The sequence below is a fragment of the Lithobates pipiens genome, unplaced genomic scaffold, assembly GCF_037356315.1.
Source record: "Lithobates pipiens isolate NorthernLeopardFrog02 unplaced genomic scaffold, aLitPip1_a1.2 Scaffold_35, whole genome shotgun sequence".
Lineage (NCBI taxonomy): Eukaryota > Metazoa > Chordata > Amphibia > Anura > Ranidae > Lithobates > Lithobates pipiens.
The window spans coordinates 6,728,115-6,753,359 of NW_027507811.1; the positions used below are offsets into that span (position 1 = coordinate 6,728,115).

At 48.2% G+C, this 25,245-nt stretch overlaps 1 protein-coding gene across 1 annotated transcript in view; it reads left to right on the forward strand.

Annotated features, from left to right (window-relative positions):
- The window catches only part of LOC143955640 (uncharacterized), a 54,519-nt gene that overhangs the window by 21,423 nt on the left and 7,851 nt on the right, over positions 1-25,245 (forward strand). The window contains exons 6-7 of the mRNA XM_077465743.1: positions 2,943-3,048; positions 13,928-15,196. Coding sequence (XP_077321869.1) covers positions 2,943-3,048; positions 13,928-15,196 — 1,375 coding nt within the window. The remainder of the gene's footprint in view (positions 1-2,942; positions 3,049-13,927; positions 15,197-25,245) is intronic.

Below are 25,245 nucleotides of genomic sequence, written 5' to 3' on the forward strand. Positions count from 1 at the left end.
TATAGCGCGGGGCGGAAGGAGGTTGATGGACCCACAGCTGGCTATAATGAGGCACCAGAGGAGTAGTTGGAGCACAAAGTCCCCAAGAACTTCCCAATGTCTGTACTCACAAGGCCCGAGGACAGATGGAGACAACCCACAATCTTATCCCAAGAAAGCGATTCGGACTGACGGTAAACCTGAAAATGGCTCTTGAAGTGTCCACTGTCATGTGTCATATAATGTAAATCCACCGAGAGCTATTCATGAATCACAATAAACTTTATTAAATAGGTTCAAATCTTAATAAAGTCTTATGACAGAACAAATAATCCATAAACAACATTCTTGAATATGAACATGGTAAATGCAAGCCCCAATGACACGTGTATATAATGGCGGCTGTGGTGGTGTATATGGCTGTGGTGGTGTATATGGCTGTGGGGGTGGTGTATACGGCTGTGGTGGTGGTGGTGTATACGGCTGTGGTGGTGGTGGTGTATACGGCTGTGGTGGTGGTGTATACGGCTGTGGTGGTGGTGTATACGGCTGTGGTGGTGGTGGTGGTGTATATGGCTGTGGTGAGGGTGGAGTATAGGGCTGTGGTGATGGTGTATACGGCTGTGGTGGTGGTGGTGTATATGGCTGTGGTGGTGGTGGTGTATACGGCTGTGGTGGTGCTGTATACGGCTGTATTGGTGATGGTGTATACTGCTGTGGTGGTGGTGGTGGTAGTGTATACGGCTGTGTTGGTGTATATGGCTGTGGTGGTGGTGGTAGTGTATACAGCTATGATGGTGGTGGTGTATAGGACTGTGGTGGTGTATAGGGCTGTGGTGGTGGTGTATACGGCTGTGGTGGTGGTGTAGTATATGGCTGTGGTGCTGGTGTATACAGCTGTGGTGGTGGTGGTAGTGTATACAGCTGTGGTGGTGGTGTAGTATACGGCTGTGGTGAGGTATACAGCTGTGGTGGTTGTAGCGTATATGACTGTGGTGGTGGTGTATATGGCTGTGGTGGTGGTGGTAGTGTATACGGCTGTGGTGGTGTATACGGCTGTGGTGGTGGTGGCAGTGTATACAGCTGTGGTGGTGGTAGTGTATACAGCTGTGGTGGTAGTGTATACGGCTGTGGTGGTGGTGGCAGTGTATACAGCTGTGGTGGTGGTGGCAGTGTATACAGCTGTGGTGGTGGTAGTGTATACGGCTGTGGTGGTGGTGGCAGTGTATACAGCTGTGGTGGTGGTGGCAGTGTATACAGCTGTGGTGGTGGTGGCAGTGTATACAGCTGTGGTGGTGGTGGCAGTGTATACAGCTGTGGTGGTGGTAGTGTATACAGCTGTGGTGGTGGTAGTGTATACAGCTGTGGTGGTGGTGGTGTATAGGACTGTGGTGGTGTATACGGCTGTGGTGGTGGTGTAGTATACGGCTGTGGTGGTGTATACGGCTGTGGTGCTGGTGTATACAGCTGTGGTGGTGGTGGTAGTGTATACAGCTGTGGTGGTGGTGTAGTATACAGCTGTGGTGATGTATACAGCTGTGGTGGTTGTAGCGTATATGGCTGTGGTGGTGGTGTATATGGCTGTGGTGGTGGTGGTAGTGTATACGGCTGTGGTGGTGTATACGGCTGTGGTGGTGGTGGCAGTGTATACAGCTGTGATGGTGGTGGTGTATACAGCTGTGGTGGTGTATACGGCTGTGGTGGTGGTGGCAGTGTATACAGCTGTGGTGGTGGTGGTGTATACAGCTGTGGTGGTGGTGTATACAGCTGTGGTGGTGGTGGTGTATACGGCTGTGGTGATGGTGGCAGTGTATGCAGCTGTGGTGGTGGTGATTGGCTCAGAAGGGACTCCCGGGGCTGTATATTGGCAGCCACGGGACCTATGCCGAAGGTGGAGTCTTTCCGGGATGATAAGAGGAGCTTATGCCCACCAGGTCAAACCCCGACCGTGATTGACAAACTGAGCCAGGATGACATCCCCCAGACCTGACAGTTGCCGAAGGGAGCCAGAGAGAGCCCAGGAGGGCCAAAAGATGATAAGCTGATGCCGGAGGGAGCTGAAAAAGGAGCCGAGAGATTGTCAGTGGGTGTTTTACTTGGACAGCGCGTTTCGTGCACATGCACTTTATCAAGTCATGATAGGATTCACAAATAACTCTTGAAGTGGACATTATATGACAGTGGACACTTCAAGAGCCAGTTTCAGGTTTACCAGCAGTCCTAAGCGCTTTTCATGGGATAAAATCTTGGATTGTACACGCTTTACCCCTCTCCGAAGGATTTTTTTTTTTTGTGGACATTTCATCATCCTATCCCTGTCCTTATCTGACACCAAACCCCTTTTTGAGGACAGGTGGATGCCTCCTTCCAATCTTCCATTGGTACCAGACAGATCTATGGTAGACCGCTCTTCTTCTAAGCACCCAGGGCTTTGCTTTCCTCCCCCAGGTCTTCCACCTGAGGCCTCCTTATGGCAGCCTATTCCTGAGAGGGCAGCGTGCCCCCTCAGGCTGGACCAATCCACTCTGGGACACAACCCAGAGCTCAGTGTGTTCCCAGAATATATCTCCCAGCATGCTATCGCGGCCTGCCTCTCTGGGATAGGTCGGGGCTGTATCAATATTTATGCTGCCATCTGCGCGGCTCCACACCCATCCTCCGGAAACTTCTCAAGTTACCTGGATACAGAGGGAACTATCAGGCAGACTGGCAGCAGCAGAGCACACAGATCAGACCTAGCTAAACGATCACCGCTCACCGATTGCAGGGAGCCAGACTATACTTTTACCTGAACCAACATTACAGCCACACCGACCACAATGTGACAACTAAGTTTACTTCTCAAACACCAACACTTACTGAACTATCCTAGCACCTACCTAGGAGGGGCACTACATCTGCGATCTCACGTCATAAATACTTCTATGTTACAGATGTTATTTCCTGCCGTTCTGTTGGTTTAGGTTGAAGATCTGATTATGAAAGTTGAGGATGAAGAAGAAGAGATGGAAGAGGCTGGAATGATGAGGACCATCATAGAGGAGGACACTCCTACAGAGATCAGCACAGGTGACCCATCATATATTCTTCTCTTATGCTCTATTACTGCATAATTCATTACCAGTCCCTTTAGGTCTGGTATGAATTTTAAAAAAGGGAACCCATGCCATAGAAAACAGCCATAGGTTCTGGAATGAATCAAGAAAAAAGCACGGGGTACCTTCCCAAAAATTCCATACAAGACCCCTATCCAAGCATGCAGCCAGCAAGAAAGGGGGCGGGGGGGGGGGGGGGGACAAGAGTGCACTCTCTCACCTCCTGAGCCATCTCTCAGATCCTTCTTCACCATTGATTCCCCCAGATCCTTCTCCACCATTGATTCCCCCGGATCCTTCTCCACCATTGATTCCCCCAGATCTTTCTCCACAATTGATTCCCCCAGATCCTTCTCCACCATTGATTCCCTCAGATCCTTCTCCACAATTGATTCCCCCAGATCCTTCTCCACCATTGATTCCCCCAGATCCTTCTCCACCATTGATTCCCCCAGATCTTTTTCCACCATTGATTCCCCCAGATCCTTTTCCACCATTGATTCCCCCAGATCCTTCTCCGCCATTGATTCCCCCAGATTCTTCTCCACCATTGATTCCCCCAGATCCTTCTCCGCCATTGATTCCCTCAGATCCTTCTCCACAATTGATTCCCCCAGATCCTTCTCCACAATTGATTCCTCCAGATCCTTCTCCACAATTGATTCCCCCAGATCCTTCTCCACCATTGATTCCCCCAGATCCTTCTCCACCATTGATTCCCTCCGATTCTTCTCCACCATTGATTCCCCCAGATCCTTCTCCCCTATTGATCTCCACAGATCCTTTTCCACCATTGATTCCCCCCCAGATCCTTCTCCACCATTGATTCCCCCAGATCCTTCTCCACAATTGATTCCCCCAGATCTTTCACCACCATTAATTCCCCCAGATCCTTCTCCACCATTGATTCCCCCGGATCCTTCTCCACCATTGATTCCCTCGGATCCTTCTCCACCATTGATTCCCCCAGATCCTTTTCCACCATTGATTCCCCCAATCCTTCTCCACCATTGATTCCCTCAGATCCTTCTCCACAATTGATTCCCCCGATCCTTCTCCACAATTGATTCCCCAGATCCTTCTCCACCATTGATTCCCCCAGATCCTTCTCCACCATTGATTCCCCCAGATCCTTTTCTACCATTGATTCACCCAGATCCTTTTCCACAATTGATTCCCCGAGATCCTTCTCCGCCATTGATTCCCCCAGATCCTTCTCCACCATTGATTCCCCCAGATCCTTCTCCACCATTGATTCCCCCAGATCCTTTTCTACCATTGATTCACCCAGATCCTTTTCCACAATTGATTCCCCCAGATCCTTCTCCGCCATTGATTCCCCCAGATCCTTCTCCGCCATTGATTCCCTCAGATCCTTCTCCACAATTGATTCCCCCAGATCCTTCTCCACAATTGATTCCCCCAGATCCTTCTCCACCATTGATTCCCCAGATCCTTCTCCACAATTGATTCCTCCAGATCCTTCTCCACAATTGATTCCCCCAGATCCTTCTCCACCATTGATTGCCCCAGATCCTTCTCCACCATTGATTCCCCCAGATCCTTTTCCACCATTGATTCACCCAGATCCTTTTCCACAATTGATTCCCCCGGATCCTTCTCCGCCATTGATTCCCCCAGATCCTTCTCCGCCATTGATTCCCTCAGATCCGTCTCCACAATTGATTCCTCCAGATCCTTCTCCACAATTGATTCCCCCAGATCCTTCTCCACCATTGATTCCCCCAGATCCTTCTCCACCATTGATTCCCCCAGATCCTTCTCCACCATTGATTCCCTCCGATTCTTCTCCACCATTGATTCCCCCAGATCCTTCTCCACCATTGATCCCCACAGATCCTTTTCCACCATTGATTCCCCCCCAGATCCTTCTCCACCATTGATTCCCCCAGATCCTTCTCCACAATTGATTCCCCCAGATCCTTCTCCACCATTGATTCCCCCAGATCCTTCTCCACCATTGATTCCTCCAGATCCTTCTCCACAATTGATTCCTCCAGATCCTTCTCCACAATTGATTCCCCCAGATCCTTCTCCACCATTCCTCCAGATCCTTCTCCACCATTGATTCCCTCTGATCTTTCTCCACCATTGATTCCCCCGGATCCTTCTCCACCATTGATTCCCCCGGATCCTTCTCCACCATTGATTCCCCCAGATCCTTCTCCACCATTGATTCCCCCGGATCCTTCTCCACCATTGATTCCCCCGAATCCTTCTCCACCATTGATTCCCCCGGATCCTTCTCCACCATTGATTCCCCCGGATCCTTCTCCACCATTGATTCCCTCGGATCCTTCTCCATCATTGATTCCCCCGGATCCTTCTCCACCATTGATTCCCCCGAATCCTTCTCCACCATTGATTCCCTCTGATCCATCTCCACCATTGATTTCCCCAGATCCATCTTCACCATTGAATCCCCCAGATCCTTCTCCACCATTGATTCCCCCAGATCCATCTCCACTAGTTATACTCCTCCTAGTATGTATGATGCATATTTTTAGCCCTGAGTGCAGAAATTTACATTTATCTACATTAAACCTTATCTTTCACATAGTTTCCCATTAAAACATTGCATTGAGGTCGGCTTGTATGTTGGAGACATCCTGTAAGGACGTTATTTTACTTCATAGCTTGGTGTCATCTGCAAAGACTGAAATCCCCCCCCCCCCCCCCCCAGGTTGCGTGCATGTGGCCTGATATGGTTCAGGGGAGCACCTCTTTTCCTTGTTTGCCAGGTTACATGAGAATAAGGGTCATAAAATAGAGTTTCTTTAGGGGTCCGCACTTTTTTCTTCACTTTTGCAAGGGGGGATTTTGGTCCACTCTTCTTTACAGATCTCTAAATCCTTAAGGTTTCTTGGCTGTCTCTTGGCAACTTGAAGTTTCAGCTCCCTCCATACATTTTCTATAGGATTAAGGTCTGGAGACTGACTAGGCTACTCCATGACCTTAATGTGCTTCTTCTTGACTCACTCCTTTGTTGCCTTGGTGGTATGTTTTGGGTCATTGTCCTGCTGGAAGAACCATCTACGACTCATCTTCAGTGTTCTGGCTAAGGAAAGAAGGTTCTCATCCAAGATACCAACCAAACGTAATAACCTGATAAGAGGAATGGAGGAGCTCACCTTCTTCCCTCAGCCAGAACACTGAAGATGGGTCATAGATGGTTCTTCCAGCATGACAATGACCCAAAACAGACCATCAAGGCAGCAAAGGAGTGAGTCAAGAAGTATCACATTATGGTCATGGACCTTAATCCTATAGAAAATGTATGGAGGGAGCTGAAACTTTGAGTTGCCAAGAGACAGCCAAGAAACCTTAAGGATTTAGAGAAGATCTGTAAAGAAGAGTGGACCAATATCCCTCCTGAGATGTGTGCCAGCCTGGTCATCAACTACAAGAAACATCCTACCATCTGTAAAGAAGAGTGGACCAAAATCCCTCCAAACCCGGTCACCAACTACAAGAAACGTCCTACCATCTGTAAGAAGAGTGGACCAAAATCTTTCCAAACCTGGTCGCCAGCTACAAGAAACGTCCTACCATCTGTAAAGAAGAGTGAACCAAAATCTCTCCAAACCCGGTCACCAACTACAAGAAACGTCCTACCATCTGTAAAGAAGAGAGGACCAAAATCCCTCCTGAGATGTGTGCAAACCTTGTCACCAACTACAAGAAACGTCCTACCATCTGTAAGAAGAGTGGACCAAAATCCCTCCAAACCTGGTCACCAACTACAAGAAACGTCCTACCATCTGTAAAGAAGAGTGAACCAAAATCTCTCCAAACCTGGTCACCAACTACAAGAAACGTCCTACCATCTGTAAAGAAGAGTGAACCAAAATCCCTCCAAACCTGGTCACCAACTAAAAGAAACGTCCTACCATCTGTAAGAAGAGTGGACCAAAATCCCTCCAAACCTGGTCACCAACTACAAGAAACGTCCTCCTGAGATGTGTGCAAACCTGGTCACCAACTATAAGAAACGTCCTCCTGAGATGTGTGCAAACCTGGTCACCAACTACAAGAAACGTCCTACCATCTGTAAAGAAGAGTGAACCAAAATCTCTCCAAACCTGGTCACCAACTACAAGAAACGTCCTACCATCTGTAATGAAGAGTGAACCAAAATCTCTCCAAACCCGGTCACCAACTACAAGAAACGTCCTACCATCTGTAAGAAGAGTGGACCAAAATCCCTCCAAACCTGGTCACCAACTACAAGAAACGTCCTCCTGAGATGTGTGCAAACCTGGTCACCAACTACAAGAAACATCCTCCTGAGATGTGTGCAAACCTGGTCACCAACTACAAGAAACGTCCTCCTGAGATGTGTGCAAACCTGGTCACCAACTACAAGAAACGTCCTCCTGAGATGTGTGCAAACCTGGTCACCAACTATAAGAAACGTCCTCCTGAGATGTGTGCAAACCTGGTCACCAACTACAAGAAACGTCCTCCTGAGATGGTTCTTCCAGCATGACAATGACCCAAAAAACAGACCATCAAGGCAGCAAAGGAGTGAGTCAAGAAGTATCACATTATGGTCATGGAGTGGCCTAGCCAGTCTCCAGACCTTAATCCTATAGAAAATGTATGGAGGGAGCTGAAACTTTGAGTTGCCAAGAGACAGCCAAGAAACCTTAAGGATTTAGAGAAGATCTGTAAAGAAGAGTGGACCAATATCCCTCCTGAGATGTGTGCCAGCCTGGTCACCAACTACAAGAAACATCCTACCATCTGTAAAGAAGAGTAGACCAAAATCCCTCCAAACCCGGTCACCAACTACAAGAAACGTCCTACCATCTGTAAGAAGAGTAGACCAAAATCTCTCCAAACCCGGTCACCAACTACAAGAAACGTCCTACCATCTGTAAAGAAGAGTGGACCAAAATCCCTCCAAACCCGGTCACCAACTACAAGAAACATCCTACCATCTGTAAAGAAGAGTGAACCAAAATCCCCCAAACCCGGTCACCAACTACAAGAAACGTCCTACCATCTGTAAAGAAGAGTGGACCAAAATCTCTCCAAACCTGGTCACCAACTATAAGAAACGTCCTACCATCTGTAAGAAGAGTGAACCAAAATCCCTCTAAACCTGGTCACCAACTACAAGAAACGTCCTACCATCTGTAAAGAAGAGTGGACCAAAATCTCTCCAAACCTGGTCACCAACTCCAAGAAACTTCTTACCATCTGTAAAGAAGAGTGGACCAAAATCCCTCCAAACCTGGTCACCAACTACAAGAAACGTCCTACCATCTGTAAAGAAGAGTGGACCAAAATCCCTCCAAACCTGGTCACCAACTCCAAGAAACGTCCTACCATCTGTAAAGAAGAGTGGACCAAAATCCCTCCAAACCCGGTCACCAACTACAAGAAACGTCCTACCATCTGTAAAGAAGAGTGGACCAAAATCTCTCCAAACCTGGTCACCAACTATAAGAAACGTCCTACCATCTGTAAGAAGAGTGAACCAAAATCCCTCTAAACCTGGTCACCAACTCCAAGAAACTTCTTACCATCTGTAAAGAAGAGTGGACCAAAATCCCTCCAAACCTGGTCACCAACTCCAAGAAACTTCTTACCATCTGTAAAGATTAGTGAACCAAAATCTCTCAAAACCTGGTCACCAACTCCAAGAAACGTCCTACCATCTGCAAAGAAGAGTGGACCAAAATCCCTCCAAACCTGGTCACCAACTACAAGAAACTTCTTACCATCTGTAAAGAAGAGAGGACGAAAAACCCTCCAAACCTGGTCACCAACTACAAAAAAACATCTTACCATCTGTAAAGAAGAGTGGACCAAAATCCCTCCAAACCTGGTCACCAACTACAAGAAACTTCTTACCATCTGTAAAGAAGAGTGAACCAAAATCTCTCCAAACCTGGTCACCAACTACAAGAAACGTCCTACCATCTGCAAAGAAGAGTGGACCAAAGTCCCTCCAAACCTGGTCACCAACTCCAAGAAACTTCTTACCATCTGTAAAGAAGAGTGGACCAAAATCCCTCCAAACCTGGTCACCAACTACAAGAAACTTCTTACCATCTGTAAAGAAGAGAGGACCAAAATCCCTCCAAACCTGGTCACCAACTACAAAAAAACATCTTACCATCTGTAAAGAAGAGTGGACCAAAATCCCTCCAAACCTGGTCACCAACTCCAAGAAACTTCTTACCATCTGTAAAGAAGAGTGGACCAAAATCCCTCCAAACCTGGTCACCAACTACAAGAAACTTCTTACCATCTGTAAAGAAGAGAGGACCAAAATCCCTCCAAACCTGGTCACCAACTACAAAAAAACATCCTACCATCTGTAAAGAAGAGTGGACCAAAATCCCTCCAAACCTGGTCACCAACTCCAAGAAACGTCCTACCATCTGCAAAGAAGAGTGGACCAAAGTCCCTCCAAACCTGGTCACCAACTCCAAGAAACTTCTTACCATCTGTAAAGAAGAGTGGACCAAAATCCCTCCAAACCTGGTCACCAACTACAAGAAACTTCTTACCATCTGTAAAGAAGAGAGGACCAAAATCCCTCCAAACCTGGTCACCAACTACAAAAAAACATCTTACCATCTGTAAAGAAGAGTGGACCAAAGTCCCTCCAAACCTGGTCACCAACTCCAAGAAACTTCTTACGATCTGTAAAGAAGAGTGGACCAAAATCCCTCCAAACCTGGTCACCAACTACAAGAAACTTCTTACCATCTGTAAAGAAGAGAGGACCAAAATCCCTCCAAACCTGGTCACCAACTACAAAAAAACATCTTACCATCTGTAAAGAAGAGTGGACCAAAATCCCTCCAAACCTGGTCACCAACTACAAGAAACTTCTTACCATCTGTAAAGAAGAGTGGACCAAAATCCCTCCAAACCTGGTCACCAACTCCAAGAAACGTCCTACCATCTGTAAGAAGAGTGGACCAAAATCCCTCCAAACCTGGTCACCAACTACAAGAAACGTCCTCCTGAGATGTGTGCAAACCTGGTCACCAACTATAAGAAACGTCCTCCTGAGATGTGTGCAAACCTGGTCACCAACTACAAGAAACGTCCTACCATCTGTAAAGAAGAGTGAACCAAAATCTCTCCAAACCTGGTCACCAACTACAAGAAACGTCCTACCATCTGTAATGAAGAGTGAACCAAAATCTCTCCAAACCCGGTCACCAACTACAAGAAACGTCCTACCATCTGTAAGAAGAGTGGACCAAAATCCCTCCAAACCTGGTCACCAACTACAAGAAACGTCCTCCTGAGATGTGTGCAAACCTGGTCACCAACTACAAGAAACGTCCTCCTGAGATGTGTGCAAACCTGGTCACCAACTACAAGAAACATCCTCCTGAGATGTGTGCAAACCTGGTCACCAACTACAAGAAACGTCCTCCTGAGATGTGTGCAAACCTGGTCACCAACTACAAGAAACGTCCTCCTGAGATGTGTGCAAACCTGGTCACCAACTATAAGAAACGTCCTCCTGAGATGTGTGCAAACCTGGTCACCAACTACAAGAAACGTCCTCCTGAGATGTGTGCAAACCTGGTCACCAACTACAAGAAACGTCCTCCTGAGATGGTTCTTCCAGCATGACAATGACCCAAAACAGACCATCAAGGCAGCAAAGGAGTGAGTCAAGAAGTATCACATTATGGTCATGGAGTGGCCTAGCCAGTCTCCAGACCTTAATCCTATAGAAAATGTATGGAGGGAGCTGAAACTTTGAGTTGCCAAGAGACAGCCAAGAAACCTTAAGGATTTAGAGAAGATCTGTAAAGAAGAGTGGACCAATATCCCTCCTGAGATGTGTGCCAGCCTGGTCACCAACTACAAGAAACATCCTACCATCTGTAAAGAAGAGTAGACCAAAATCCCTCCAAACCCGGTCACCAACTACAAGAAACGTCCTACCATCTGTAAGAAGAGTAGACCAAAATCTCTCCAAACCCGGTCACCAACTACAAGAAACGTCCTACCATCTGTAAAGAAGAGTGGACCAAAATCCCTCCAAACCCGGTCACCAACTACAAGAAACATCCTACCATCTGTAAAGAAGAGTGAACCAAAATCCCCCAAACCCGGTCACCAACTACAAGAAACGTCCTACCATCTGTAAAGAAGAGTGGACCAAAATCTCTCCAAACCTGGTCACCAACTATAAGAAACGTCCTACCATCTGTAAGAAGAGTGAACCAAAATCCCTCTAAACCTGGTCACCAACTACAAGAAACGTCCTACCATCTGTAAAGAAGAGTGGACCAAAATCTCTCCAAACCTGGTCACCAACTCCAAGAAACTTCTTACCATCTGTAAAGAAGAGTGGACCAAAATCCCTCCAAACCTGGTCACCAACTACAAGAAACGTCCTACCATCTGTAAAGAAGAGTGGACCAAAATCCCTCCAAACCTGGTCACCAACTCCAAGAAACGTCCTACCATCTGTAAAGAAGAGTGGACCAAAATCCCTCCAAACCCGGTCACCAACTACAAGAAACGTCCTACCATCTGTAAAGAAGAGTGGACCAAAATCTCTCCAAACCTGGTCACCAACTATAAGAAACGTCCTACCATCTGTAAGAAGAGTGAACCAAAATCCCTCTAAACCTGGTCACCAACTCCAAGAAACTTCTTACCATCTGTAAAGAAGAGTGGACCAAAATCCCTCCAAACCTGGTCACCAACTCCAAGAAACTTCTTACCATCTGTAAAGATTAGTGAACCAAAATCTCTCAAAACCTGGTCACCAACTCCAAGAAACGTCCTACCATCTGCAAAGAAGAGTGGACCAAAGTCCCTCCAAACCTGGTCACCAACTCCAAGAAACTTCTTACCATCTGTAAAGAAGAGTGGACCAAAATCCCTCCAAACCTGGTCACCAACTACAAGAAACTTCTTACCATCTGTAAAGAAGAGAGGACCAAAATCCCTCCAAACCTGGTCACCAACTACAAAAAAACATCTTACCATCTGTAAAGAAGAGTGGACCAAAATCCCTCCAAACCTGGTCACCAACTACAAGAAACTTCTTACCATCTGTAAAGAAGAGTGGACCAAAATCCCTCCAAACCTGGTCACCAACTACAAGAAACGTCCTACCATCTGCAAAGAAGAGTGGACCAAAGTCCCTCCAAACCTGGTCACCAACTCCAAGAAACTTCTTACCATCTGTAAAGAAGAGTGGACCAAAATCCCTCCAAACCTGGTCACCAACTACAAGAAACTTCTTACCATCTGTAAAGAAGAGAGGACCAAAATCCCTCCAAACCTGGTCACCAACTACAAAAAAACATCTTACCATCTGTAAAGAAGAGTGGGCCAAAATCCCTCCAAACCTGGTCACCAACTACAAGAAACTTCTTACCATCTGTAAAGAAGAGTGAACCAAAATCTCTCCAAACCTGGTCACCAACTACAAGAAACGTCCTACCATCTGCAAAGAAGAGTGGACCAAAGTCCCTCCAAACCTGGTCACCAACTCCAAGAAACTTCTTACCATCTGTAAAGAAGAGTGGACCAAAATCCCTCCAAACCTGGTCACCAACTACAAGAAACTTCTTACCATCTGTAAAGAAGAGAGGACCAAAATCCCTCCAAACCTGGTCACCAACTCCAAGAAACTTCTTACCATCTGTAAAGAAGAGTGGACCAAAATCCCTCCAAACCTGGTCACCAACTCCAAGAAACTTCTTACCATCTGTAAAGAAGAGTGGACCAAAATCCCTCCAAACCTGGTCACCAACTACAAGAAACTTCTTACCATCTGTAAAGAAGAGAGGACCAAAATCCCTCCAAACCTGGTCACCAACTACAAAAAAACATCTTACCATCTGTAAAGAAGAGTGGACCAAAATCCCTCCAAACCTGGTCACCAACTCCAAGAAACTTCTTACCATCTGTAAAGAAGAGTGGACCAAAATCCCCCAAACCCGGTCACCAACTACAAGAAACTTATTACCATCTGTAAAGAAGAGAGGACCAAAATCCCTCCAAACCTGGTCACCAACTACAAAAAAACATCCTACCATCTGTAAAGAAGAGTGGACCAAAATCCCTCCAAACCTGGTCACCAACTCCAAGAAACGTCCTACCATCTGCAAAGAAGAGTGGACCAAAGTCCCTCCAAACCTGGTCACCAACTCCAAGAAACTTCTTACCATCTGTAAAGAAGAGTGGACCAAAATCCCTCCAAACCTGGTCACCAACTCCAAGAAACTTCTTACCATCTGTAAAGAAGAGTGGACCAAAATCCCTCCAAACCTGGTCACCAACTACAAAAAAACATCTTACCATCTGTAAAGAAGAGTGGACCAAAGTCCCTCCAAACCTGGTCACCAACTCCAAGAAACTTCTTACCATCTGTAAAGAAGAGTGGACCAAAATCCCTCCAAACCTGGTCACCAACTACAAGAAACTTATTACCATCTGTAAAGAAGAGAGGACCAAAATCCCTCCAAACCTGGTCACCAACTACAAAAAAACATCCTACCATCTGTAAAGAAGAGTGGACCAAAATCCCTCCAAACCTGGTCACCAACTCCAAGAAACGTCCTACCATCTGCAAAGAAGAGTGGACCAAAGTCCCTCCAAACCTGGTCACCAACTCCAAGAAACTTCTTACCATCTGTAAAGAAGAGTGGACCAAAGTCCCTCCAAACCTGGTCACCAACTCCAAGAAACGTCTTACCTCCGTGCTCGCCAACAAGGGTTTCTCCACCAACTGCTAAGTCATGTTTTGCTTAGAGATCAAATACTTATTTTACTCACTGTATGCAAGTCTCAAATCTGTTGCTCATTTTTATTTTATTTTTTTCCAGGACACGCCATGGGGAATCCCTCAAAGGATCTTCTCACTTTTTCTCCATATTGCGTAATGGAAAATGAGGACATCGCGTGGGATTGTGTAGGAGAAAAGAGCTCACATATGGATGGAAGACTCTACAGTACGGGACCATGGAATCCCTCTGGTTCCGAGCAACCTCGTACTGTGTGGGGTGCTGCCGGGCTTCAAGGGGAAAAGAAGTGTTCCTATCCTGATTGTGGGGAAAGTTTCCACTCTAAATTAAGTCTTAAAGCACATCAGAAATCCCACGCTGGTGGAAAGCTTCACTCCTGCCCTGAGTGCGGGAAATGTTTTTCGCGGAAGCACCTTGTTTCCAGACATCTGAGACTCCACACGGGAGAGAGGCCGTATTCCTGCCCAGAGTGCGGGAAAACTTATAGACACAAATCAGTACTTGTTATACATCAAAGAACCCACACGGGCGAGAAGCCGCATTCCTGCCTAGAGTGCGGGAAAAGTTTTTTGAGGAAAACAGAACTTGTTAAACATCAAAGGTCCCACACGGGTGAGAAGCCGTATGCCTGCCCCGAGTGCGGGAAATGTTATACGCAGAAATCGGTACTTGTTATACATCTAAGATCTCACACGGGTGAGAAGCCGTACCCCTGCCCAGAGTGCGGGGAATGCTTTTCACAGAAATCAGAACTTGTTAAACATCAAATATCTCACACGGGGGAGAAGCCGTATTCCTGTCCCGACTGCGGAAAATGTTATACACATAAATCAGTACTTATTATTCATCAAAGATCCCACACGGGGGAGAAGCCGTATTCCTGCCCCGAGTGCGGGAAGTCTTTTTCGCAGAAATCAAACCTTGTTAAACATCAAAGATATCACACGGGGGAGAAGCTGTATTCCTGCTCTGAGTGCGGGAAATGTTTTTCAGAGCAGTGCAGACTCGCCAGGCATCAGAGCTCCCACACGGGGGAGAAGCCGTATGCCTGTCCAGTGTGTGAGAAATGTTATATCAATAAATCAGACCTTGTTATACATCTGAGATCTCACACAGGGGAGAAGCCGTATTCCTGCCTCGAGTGCGGGAAATGTTATACAGAGAGCTCCAGTCTTTCCAAACATCGGAGAACTCACAGTGGGGAAAAGCCTTATGCCTGTCTAGTGTGTGGGAAATGTTACATGCATAAAACAAACCTTGTTGTACATCAAAAATCCCACACTGGAGAGAGGCCGTATTCCTGCCCTGAGTGCGGGAAATGTTTTTCGCAGAAGTCTTATCTTACTAAACATCAGAGAACCCACAAAACTCCCCAAGATGTATTAGTGTCCTGAGTGCGGAAATATCTTCTTTACAAATCCTATTTTACTGTATATCAGAGATCTCACACTGGGAAGAAGCCGTTTTATTGTCCAGAGTGTGGGAAATGTTTTTTTTACAGAAGTCCAATCTTACCAAACATCAGAGAACACCCAAAAACTCCCAAGGTGTATTTATGTCTTCTATATGGATCATATGTTGCCGTACATCAGAGATCTCACACTGGGAAGAAGCTCACCTTGATCTACACCTCAGAAAACACGTGGCTGAGCGCTCCTCTGATCTTTATCATGTAAGAAACTCTATAAGGAAATCAGAGATCACTAAAGACTTCAAAGTTCTGTCTGACCTCCTCTGCTAGGAGAGAGAAGGAGGGGGTGTCACTGCTGGTTGGGTCCCTCTAGGAGAGAGGAGGAGGAGGTGTCACTGCTGGTTGGGTACCTCTAGGAGAGAGAAGGAGGGGGTGTCACTGCCGGTTGGGTTCCTCTAGGAGAGAGAAGGAGGGGGTGTCACTGCCGGTTGGGTCCCTCTAGGAGAGAGAAGGAGGGGGTGTCACTGCTGGTTGGGTCCCTCTAGGAGAGAGGAGGAGGAGGTGTCACTGCTGGTTGGGTACCTCTAGGAGAGAGAAGGAGGGGGTGTCACTGCCGGTTGGGTTCCTCTAGGAGAGAGAAGGAGGGGGTGTCACTGCCGGTTGGGTTCCTCTAGGAGAGAGAAGGAGGGGGTGTCACTGCTGGTTGAGTCCCTCTAGGAGAGAGAAGGAGGGGGTGTCACTGCTGGTCGGGTACCTCTAGGAGAGAGAAGGAGGGGGTGTCACTGCTGCTTGGGTCCCTCTAAGAGAGAGAAGGAGGGGGTGTCACTGCTGGTTAAGTTCCTCTAGGAGAGAGAAGGAGGGGGTGTCACTGCCGGTTGGGTCCCTCTAGGAGAGAGAAGGAGGGGGTGTCATTGCCGGTTGGGTCCCTCTAGGAGAGAGGAGGAGGGGGTGTCATTGCCGGTTGGGTCCCTCTAGGAGAGAGAAGGAGGGGGTGTCATTGCCGGTTGGGTCCCTCTACGAGAGAGAAGGAGGGGGTGTCACTGCTGGTTGGGTCCCTCTAGGAGAGAGAAGAAGGGGGTGTCATTGCCGGTTGGGTTCCTCTAGGAGAGAGAAGGAGTGGGGTCACTGCTGGTTGGGTCCCTCTAGGAGAGAGAAGGAGGGGGTGTCATTGCCGGTTGGGTTCCTCTAGGAGAGAGAAGGAGTGGGGTCACTGCCGGTTGGGTCCCTCTACGAGAGAGAAGGAGGGGGTGTCACTGCTGGTTGGGTCCCTCTAGGAGAGAGGAGGAGGGGGTGTCACTGCTGGTTGGGTTCCTCTAGGAGAGAGAAGGAGTGGGGTCACTGCTGGTTGGGTCCCTCTAGGAGAGAGAAGGAGGGGGTGTCACTGCTGGTTGGGTCCCTCTAGGAGAGAGGAGGAGGGGGTGTCACTGCTGGTTGGGTTCCTCTAGGAGAGAGAAGGAGTGGGGTCACTGCTGGTTGGGTCCCTCTAGGAGAGAGAAGGAGGGGGTGTCACTGCCGGTTGGGTCCCTCTAGCAGTGTAGTCTGACCTCCCCTGCAGAAGCTTGATAGAAAGACATCATGGTGAGAGAAGATCTAGATATTGCTTGTGGATGAAGAGGAGGGGAGATCAGACTACGAGACAGGACTGGTCATTTCAGTGCAACAGTTATCATCCTGCACAGGCAGCTTCATTTGCTTGGAGAGCGCCACCTGCTGCTTGAAAGTGGAAAATGTGACATTCTCAGATGTAACATTTCATATTTAGCTGATATAACTGTAAACGTATTAACACATGTTTTAGCATGCAACAAATGTAGATTAAATAGTTCCATTCATAGGCTCATGATAGTCTTTGTAAATCTCAGGACGTCTGTAGTAGACTCCAATGATAAGTCAATCAGTTCATAGACCCGTCTATCTTTCCACCCGTAATTCCTCCTCCGCACCATCACCACCTCCAACCACAAGATCATCTTTCTTCCTCACTTTCACATCACATCTAACATAGAGAAACCCCCCCCCCCCCCTCTATCTTTTCTATGTCCCGAGTCCCTCTAAACCAGAGGATCAGCATGAATACAAACAGCCCAGTCTTGTGAGGAGTCATGCCGTGTTTCTGGAACACCGACTACATCTCCAACAACAAACCATCTTTCTTCTTCACTTTCACCTTACATCTAACATAGAGAAACCCCCCTCCATCTTTTCTATGTCCCGTGTCCCTCTAAACAAGAGGATCAGCATGAATACAAACAGCCCAGTTTTGTGAGGAGCCAAGCCGTGTTTCTGGAACACCAACCACATTTCCAACCACAAGATCATCTTTCTCCTTCACTTTCACCTTACATCTAACATAGAGAAACCCCCTTCCATCTTTTCTATGTCCCGTGTCCCTCTTAACAAGAGGATCAGCATGAATACAAACAGCCCAGTCTTGTGAGGAGTCAAGCCGTGTTTCTGGAACACCCAACTAAATTTTCATCACTGAAAACATCAACGTCTCCTATTCTGCCCGGCAAGTTGCTGGTATTTCTGGGTCCAGCAAACATGGACAGGAACTGTATATCACCTTCAAGGCACACTGGGCAAATAAAATAGCGTCTTAGAAGGACGCAGGATGAAGCACAGAACTGGAGCTAGTGGTGCCACCCATTACCGTGGTGCCGGTGAAAGCGCGGTCATCTCTCCCACCTTCTCAACGGCCTGATGCAATGACTCACCAGTCCTCCTAAGCATCACCGAGCGCATGAAATGTCCCAGGCAAAATTCTGTCATGCTGATCTGTATCTTTTATGCCTTCGAGGACAGGTGCTACACTGGACCATAGACTCTGAAGGCTCTCTGGGGACAGGCAAGCTGGGAGGTGGTTTCCCTCTTGCCAATCCAGGTCGTGAGTGACAATGGCACCTACCTGCTGGCTTTGACATTTTTCACACAAGTTTTCGGTCTTGTAAGCAGGTGCATGTGGGGTGCCATTATATACATTTTTACTGTTGTATTCATTGCACTGTGTAGTTATACAGACAGTCACAGGCTGCCCCGGGGTGGGAAGGGGCTAACTATGTCTAGACTCTTTTCCTGGGCTTTCTGAGTCCTGCCCCCTTCTATAAGCCACATAAATACGAAGGGGGAGCTCGGAGCACTCTCTCTTCCACATGGGATTTACAGAGGAAGACTGCTGCACCATGTAGCCCAACTGGAGAACATGCCCCTCCACCCCTTCTGGGTCACCCTGCTAGGATTCTCCCTGGACTAGGAATCTACCATCTTTGAACTTTTTTGCTGAATGGACCTTGTTTCTTTGGAAGGTGTGAACCTGGGCAGCCTGCATTAGTTAGTTAGGTCTGGACTCTTTTTTCGTGTGTGCAGTGCTGTTGAACATTGTTGCTGAATCTTCAGTAAAGCTGTTAACTGTGTCAAGCCTGGCCTGCGGTTATTTAAAGGGGTGCATGGCAGTACATGGTGTATCAGAAGAACAGGGCCTGTAAAGCACACAAAAGTCAGGCTACTACAAAGGGTTAACTCGGCAGGAGAGTCAGAGGAGGAATGTAGTTGCCAAGAACTGGTGGGAATGTATAGCAGGCAGTCAAAAAGTGTGGTACCTGGCCAAGGTGACACTCCAGGCGGTCAGTTCCCCCAAAAGTATCTGCGATCGACCCTGAGGTACGGAGACCTTGTGTGCCTGGAACGGGAGAAAAAGTGTTGTGAAAGCATGCATGAGGTTCGTGCTCAACCCCATCCTGCCGCAGGGAGTGAGGTTGCAGAGTTATGCTGGACTGGTGGAGATGCACTTAGGGTTTAGGGTTAAAGTTCATAGGCCAAATGTCAGTTGGGGTTAGGGTTAGAACTTAAGGTTAGGGTTGGGGGTTAGGGTTTCCCCTTGAGTCCTTCCCCAAGGTTAGGACTCAGGGATTAGAATAGGGACCTCCTCCTAAGGTCAAATGTCAGCAGGCATGTCCCCAGAGGTGAAAGGTCAAGAGGTGCGGCTGACCCACCCCCAACAAAGTTTTCCGCCTACCCCAACTAAGTCACACAGAGAGGGGATGTTTGCTGTCAAATAAAGTCCCACCTCCTAGCCTGACTCCTATGATAGACAGCACACTGGTCCAATGATAGGAAATTGAAGTATTGTGATGCCTATCATAGTAGGCGGGACTTTGTTTGACAGCGTTTCAGATCCAAGCTGTGTCTCAGTGGGAGATCCTCTCTCTGTGTGATCTGGCCGGCTCTACCGAGTGATGCTGCATTGATGGGCACTGAGGCTGCACTGATGGGCACTAATGAGGCAGCACTGGTGGGCACTAATGAGGCTGCACTGATAAGCCATTTATGGGCACTGATAAGACTGCACTGCACTGATAGACACTGATGAGGCTGCCCTGATAGGCTGCATGGATGGGCACTGATGAGGCTGCACTGATGGGAAAAAACATTTAACAATGCCATTTCATGGGATAGTTTTCAAGGGTGTGTTTAGGGGCGGGGCAGGGTAGGGGTTGGGAGGGCAACAGGTGGCGAGTAACTCTTAAGGCCTGACTACCAATAGTAGCTCTGGACTTGAAATATTGAGCCCTGCCTTATGCCACCATTGCTTCCTGTCCCCAGCTTTGTTCAGTCTTTACAGCATGACCAGCTCACGAAAGTTTCCTCTGTGGCGTTTCTGTCTATAGCAGTGGTCTCCAAACTGTGGCCTGGGGGCCAGATATGGCCCTTTGTTTGCTTTTTTTTTTTTTTTTTTTTAAATAAAATTTTATTGAAAAAGGCATAGAACAAATTGTACAAAATACAAAGACGAAAATTTTTCTCATTGAAATAGAAAGATCGAGTGAAAACAATCATTCAGCTTAGGGTTTGGTAGTAACTAAACATTGTGTACATTGCTTAAGGGAAGACCTACCATTCTCCCCAAAGAAGGGAGAAGGGGAAGCTTCAACTGGATGGATCTGGAGGTCAGAAGGTAACCTGGTATGTTTCATAAAAGCGAACTACAGGGTAAAATAAAGTATATAATGAATATGAAATAAAATAAATATGAAATAAAATAACCGTGGGGGGGGGGGAGGGGTTGAGTGGTCAGTAGCAGGTGCAGTTCATTGCATAGTGGGGGGGGGGGGGGAGAGGTGCTGCACAGATCCCGGCTGTCCATGAAAGGTGATGAGTCCCCGTGTGGGGGGAGAGAGAGTCAGGAGCACAGAGACCCGCTTGGTACGGTTTCAGGTTGCAGCGATTATCGCCGTTGGCGCGTGTCCCTTATGGATGAAGGAGTGGTCCTCAAGGTGGGCTCGTTCCTGTGGGGTGAGTCTAGATGCCCTATATAAGCCCCATCTGTTGTGAAAACGTAGTTTGGCTTTGGCGTGAAGAAAGCTAGTATTCAATTTGTCCCGAAAGAGGAGATGCATAAGTTCTCTGTCTACTTGTGGAACAGAGGGTTTAGTCGTGGTTGTCCAGTTGGCTAGGATGGTTCTCCTAGCGAGTAACAAGCAGAGCAAGGCCCGCTCCTTGCCCAGAGGTGTGGGGGTAGCCGACCAGGGGAGCAGTTTGGGGTCCCAATACCCAAAGATAAGGAGTAGCGGGTCCTTGGGGAGTTTCAGGAGTGTTATCTTGAAGATAAAAGCCAAAATTTCATCCCAGAATGAGGAGATGACCAGGCAAGACCAATAGCGGTGAGTAAGGGAGGGTTTCGGATGCTGGCATAGAGGGCACAAAGAAGCAGCGGATTGACACGAAGGTGAGGAATGTAGAAAAGGTATGTGCGCTCGATGTACAATTTTTAGTTGGGTTTCCCTCCAAGTTTCATTTGGGACCAAATTATAGACTGATTTGAGTCCGTGTAGGATCTTATCCACAATATCGGTACTTGGGAAATCTTTGGCCCAGTTAGAGACCGAGGAAGATTCCAGAGAGGGTGTAGTATTCAGTAGTAAAGGTTTGTAAATATCAGAGATGCCATAAGAGTCTTTGTGGAGAAGTACTTAGATGAAAGAGGATTGGAATCTTGCATGTTCCGCTCTGCAAGTTTTCTGCAAGAAGCTGAGGCATTGGCCATGGTGGAAGGCGGATGAATCCGGCAAGGAGAACTTGACAGCTAGCCGGCGGAAGGGAAGTGCTCGACCAGAGTCCGGGTCACATAAGGAGAAGAAGGTCTCGAGGCCCTGTTGACGCCATGTTTCATAGGGTTGGCGGTCCAGCCCCGGGGTAAAGTTCGGGTTGCCTTGTATCGGGAGATGTCTAGAAATGAAGGGAGACAGCTTAAGGCTCTTCCGTGTTTCTCTCCAGGCAATAGCCGTGTCTCTCAGTAAGAGGTTGTGTTGCAATGACGGATCTAATTGTTTCCATTTGCAGTGGAGAAGAGCAGCTAGGGAGTAAGGATGGGTCATTGCAGCTTCCAGTGGGTAATTAGAGCAGCGGGATTTTTGGGATATCCAGTCTAGACCTACCCTCAAAAGACATGCTAGGTTATACATTCTAAGATTGGGAAGGTTAATACCCCCTTCGCTCCTGGGAAGGTGAAGTTTAGAGAAGGCTATGCGGGGTCTCTTGCCTCGCCACAGGAATTTAGAGATTGCTGAGTTTAAAAGTTTTGTATCCTTATGTCTAAGGAGTAAGGGTATCGTCTGAAGGGGATACAGGAGGCGTGCAAAGCTGACCATTTTTACCAGGTGGCACCTTCCCAAGAGCGAAAGAGGCAGATCCATCCAGTTGTCTAATTCCTGTATAAGTTTGGCAAAGAGGGGGGGGGTAGTTCAGGTGATAGAGAGACGAGGGGAGCCTCCCTATCTTAATGCCCAAGTATGTGATATGGGTTCTAGCTACTTTGAAAATGGAGTGGTTTGCCCATGTCGGAGGTGGAAGGGATCCCAAGGGGAGTATTTCGCTCTTGGAGTAGTTAATACGCAGTCCCGAGCACTGTCTGAAACGGTCAAATAAGGATTTAATCGTGGGCATGTCTGTTGAAGGGTTGGCGGAGAATATCAGGACGTCGTCAGCAAAGAGGGAGGTTCTTAATTCGTGCGACCCGATTTCGATCCCGTGTAGCGGAGCTTTATATGTCAGGTATCTGGATAGCGGCTCCAAGGCCAGATTAAAGAGGAGTGGGGACAGGGGGCAGCCTTGTCTGGTTCCCTTATGTAGCCGGAACTCATCCGAGAGGAGGCCAGCGGCCACCAGTCTGGCTGCAGGGGAGGTGTACATGGAGCTGATCAGGTGTAGAAATGGTCCGGTGAAGCCCATATCCCCCAGTACCATGGAAAGCCATTCAAAATTGACATTGTCAAAAGCCTTTTCGGCATCTAGAGTAATAATGGCTAGATCGCTGGTAGGGTTACATCTGGCATGTTCTAGTGCCATCATCACCTTCCTGATATTGATAGTTGCCGTTCTGCCCTTGACAAAACCTGACTGGGCGGAGTGGATCAGGGAGGGGATGATGTCAGCCAGTCTATTAGCTATTATTTTGGAAAGAATTTTGACGTCAAGATTTAGAAGCGAGATGGGTCTATATGACCCAGGCTCTTGTGGGTCTTTACCCTTCTTTTCTAACAACTTAATAATTGCTTGGTTACCGGACGGGAGATAGGGGCCACCAGACCATATATGTTGGTAGACATCAGCCAGGGTCGGGGTTAGAAGTGCGTTTAAAGATTTATAAAACTCGCCTGATAGGCCATCCGGGCCTGGGGCTTTGGAGGAAGCTAGCTTACGAATCGTATCGGATATCTCCGAGGGGGAAATGGGGGCGTTTAACGAATCGAGTTGAGAGGGAGATACTCGGGTCAATTGTACTTCGTCGAGGAAGTCGCGAGCAGTGGGTCGGTCAATAGGGTCCGCCGCATATAGGGAGGAATAAAAGCGGAGCATCGCCGCATTGATGCCCTTCGGAGTGGTCGCGACTGTGCCATCGGGGTCGCGTAGCGACGATATGACCGTGGGGCGGTAGGTTCCCTTGCATAGTCTGGCAAGAAGCTTGCCAGTCTTGTTGCCAAATTTGTGTAGAGTGGCGTCGAAGTGAGCTTGTTTAGTGGTTTCCAAGGTTTCGGCCCAAGTGTCAAATGACTGCTTAGCTGTGTGCCAGGCCTCGCGATTTTCAGGGGAGTTTAAGGCATAGAGTGCTCGCTGGGCCTGATGTAATCTGGAACTGGAGGCTTTGTATTGAGACTGGGCGTGTTTCTTGAACGAGGAGGCATAAGAGATAATGCGTCCCCTAAGGAACGCCTTACCTGCGTCCCAAAACAAGTGTGGGTTATCAGCATGTATTGCGTTCGTCTGTGAATATGATGCCCATTCTTTCGTCATGTAAGCTTGAAAATCTGCGTTGTGCTGCAAATAGGAGGGGAAACGCCATATTTTGGGATTGGGGTGTATGTCGGGGGTCTCTAGAGTCACTGAGATCGGAGCATGATCTGATATGGCTATGTCATGAATTTCTACAAAACCAGGTTGCTCCTCCTGGACCTATTCTCGAGGTCATCGAGCTTTTCCAAAATATATTTGTTAGTTCTGTCCTGAGCTTGTTCCAGGGACTGCGTTTGGTATAATTCTTCCTCTAAGGTAGAGATGCGATTTTCAGCCTCATTGAGTCTGGATGCATGTTCCCCGAGTTGGGCTTGAAATTTATGCATGCCTTGGGTGACAGCTTTCTCAACAGAGGCAGCTATCATAGGAGAGAGGAGAGCAGCAACAGCTTGTGCCAGAAGCTCTGTCTGTGGATCCTGCAGCGGTGGGGATGGCAGAGAATGCAGCATGGTCACAGGCGCCACAGGCCCAGGTACATGTGTGGAGGTTGGAGATTGTAGGGAAGAGGGTGCCTTGGAGGTTGTCTGGCCTTGTGCTGGGTCTCCTACCTCCATGGCTGGCGCTGGCTCCTCCGGGTAGGCCGCGCAGGCCGGAGCGGTGACCGGAGCGGTGTAGGCCGAAGCCGGGGCCTCGATTTGCGGTGCGGCCTGCCGCGCGGTGGCGACCGCGTACGAACGCGGCCCGGTTTTTTCCACGAACCGGTCCATCCTGGAGCTGGTAGCATGGGGAAGTCAGCTGGCCGGTGGAGCGGGCGAAATCGCCGGATTTGAAGCCGATTTAGAGGCCGGTCTGCGGGAGCTGTGAGAAGGGACAGCTACTCCATGCGGCGCCGGAACCGGAAGTCCCTTTGTTTGCTTTTATCTGTCCCTTGGGGAATTATTTTATCCACTGATACCAACAGTAGGGCATAATCCCCCCCCCCACTGAGCCCAATGAAAGGGCCATATTTCCTCCCAATTTTCGCCAACGATGGGACCCAATGACATCAATGACGGGGCACAATTCCTCCCATTGACACCAACGATGGGGCCCAATGACATCAACGACGGGGCACCATTCCTCCCATTGACACCAACGATGGGGCCCAATGACATCAACGACGGGGCACAATTCCTCCCATTGACACCAATGATGGGGCCCAATGACATCAACGACGGGGCACAATTTCTCCCATTGACACCAACGATGGGGCCCAATGACATCAACGACGGGGCACAATTCCTCCCATTGACACCAACGATGGGGCCCAATGACATCAACGACAGGGCACAATTCCTCCCATTGACACCAATGATGGGGCCCAATGACATCAAAGATGGGGCATAATTCCTCCCATTGACCCTAACGATGGGGCCCAATGACATCAACGATGGGGCACAATTCCTCCCATTGACACCAACGATGGGGCCCAATGACATCAACGATGGGGCACAATTCCTCCCATTGACACCAACGATGGGGCCCAATGACATCAACGATGGGGGCACAATTCCTCCTAATGACACCAACCATGGGGCCTAATCACATCAACGATGGGGGCACAATTCCTCCCATTGACACCAACGATGGGGCCCAATGACATCAACGATGGGGCAGAATTCCTCCCACTGACACCAATGATGGGGACCAATGACATCAATGATGGGGGCACAATTCCTCCCATTGACACCAACGATGGGGCCCAATGACATCAACGATG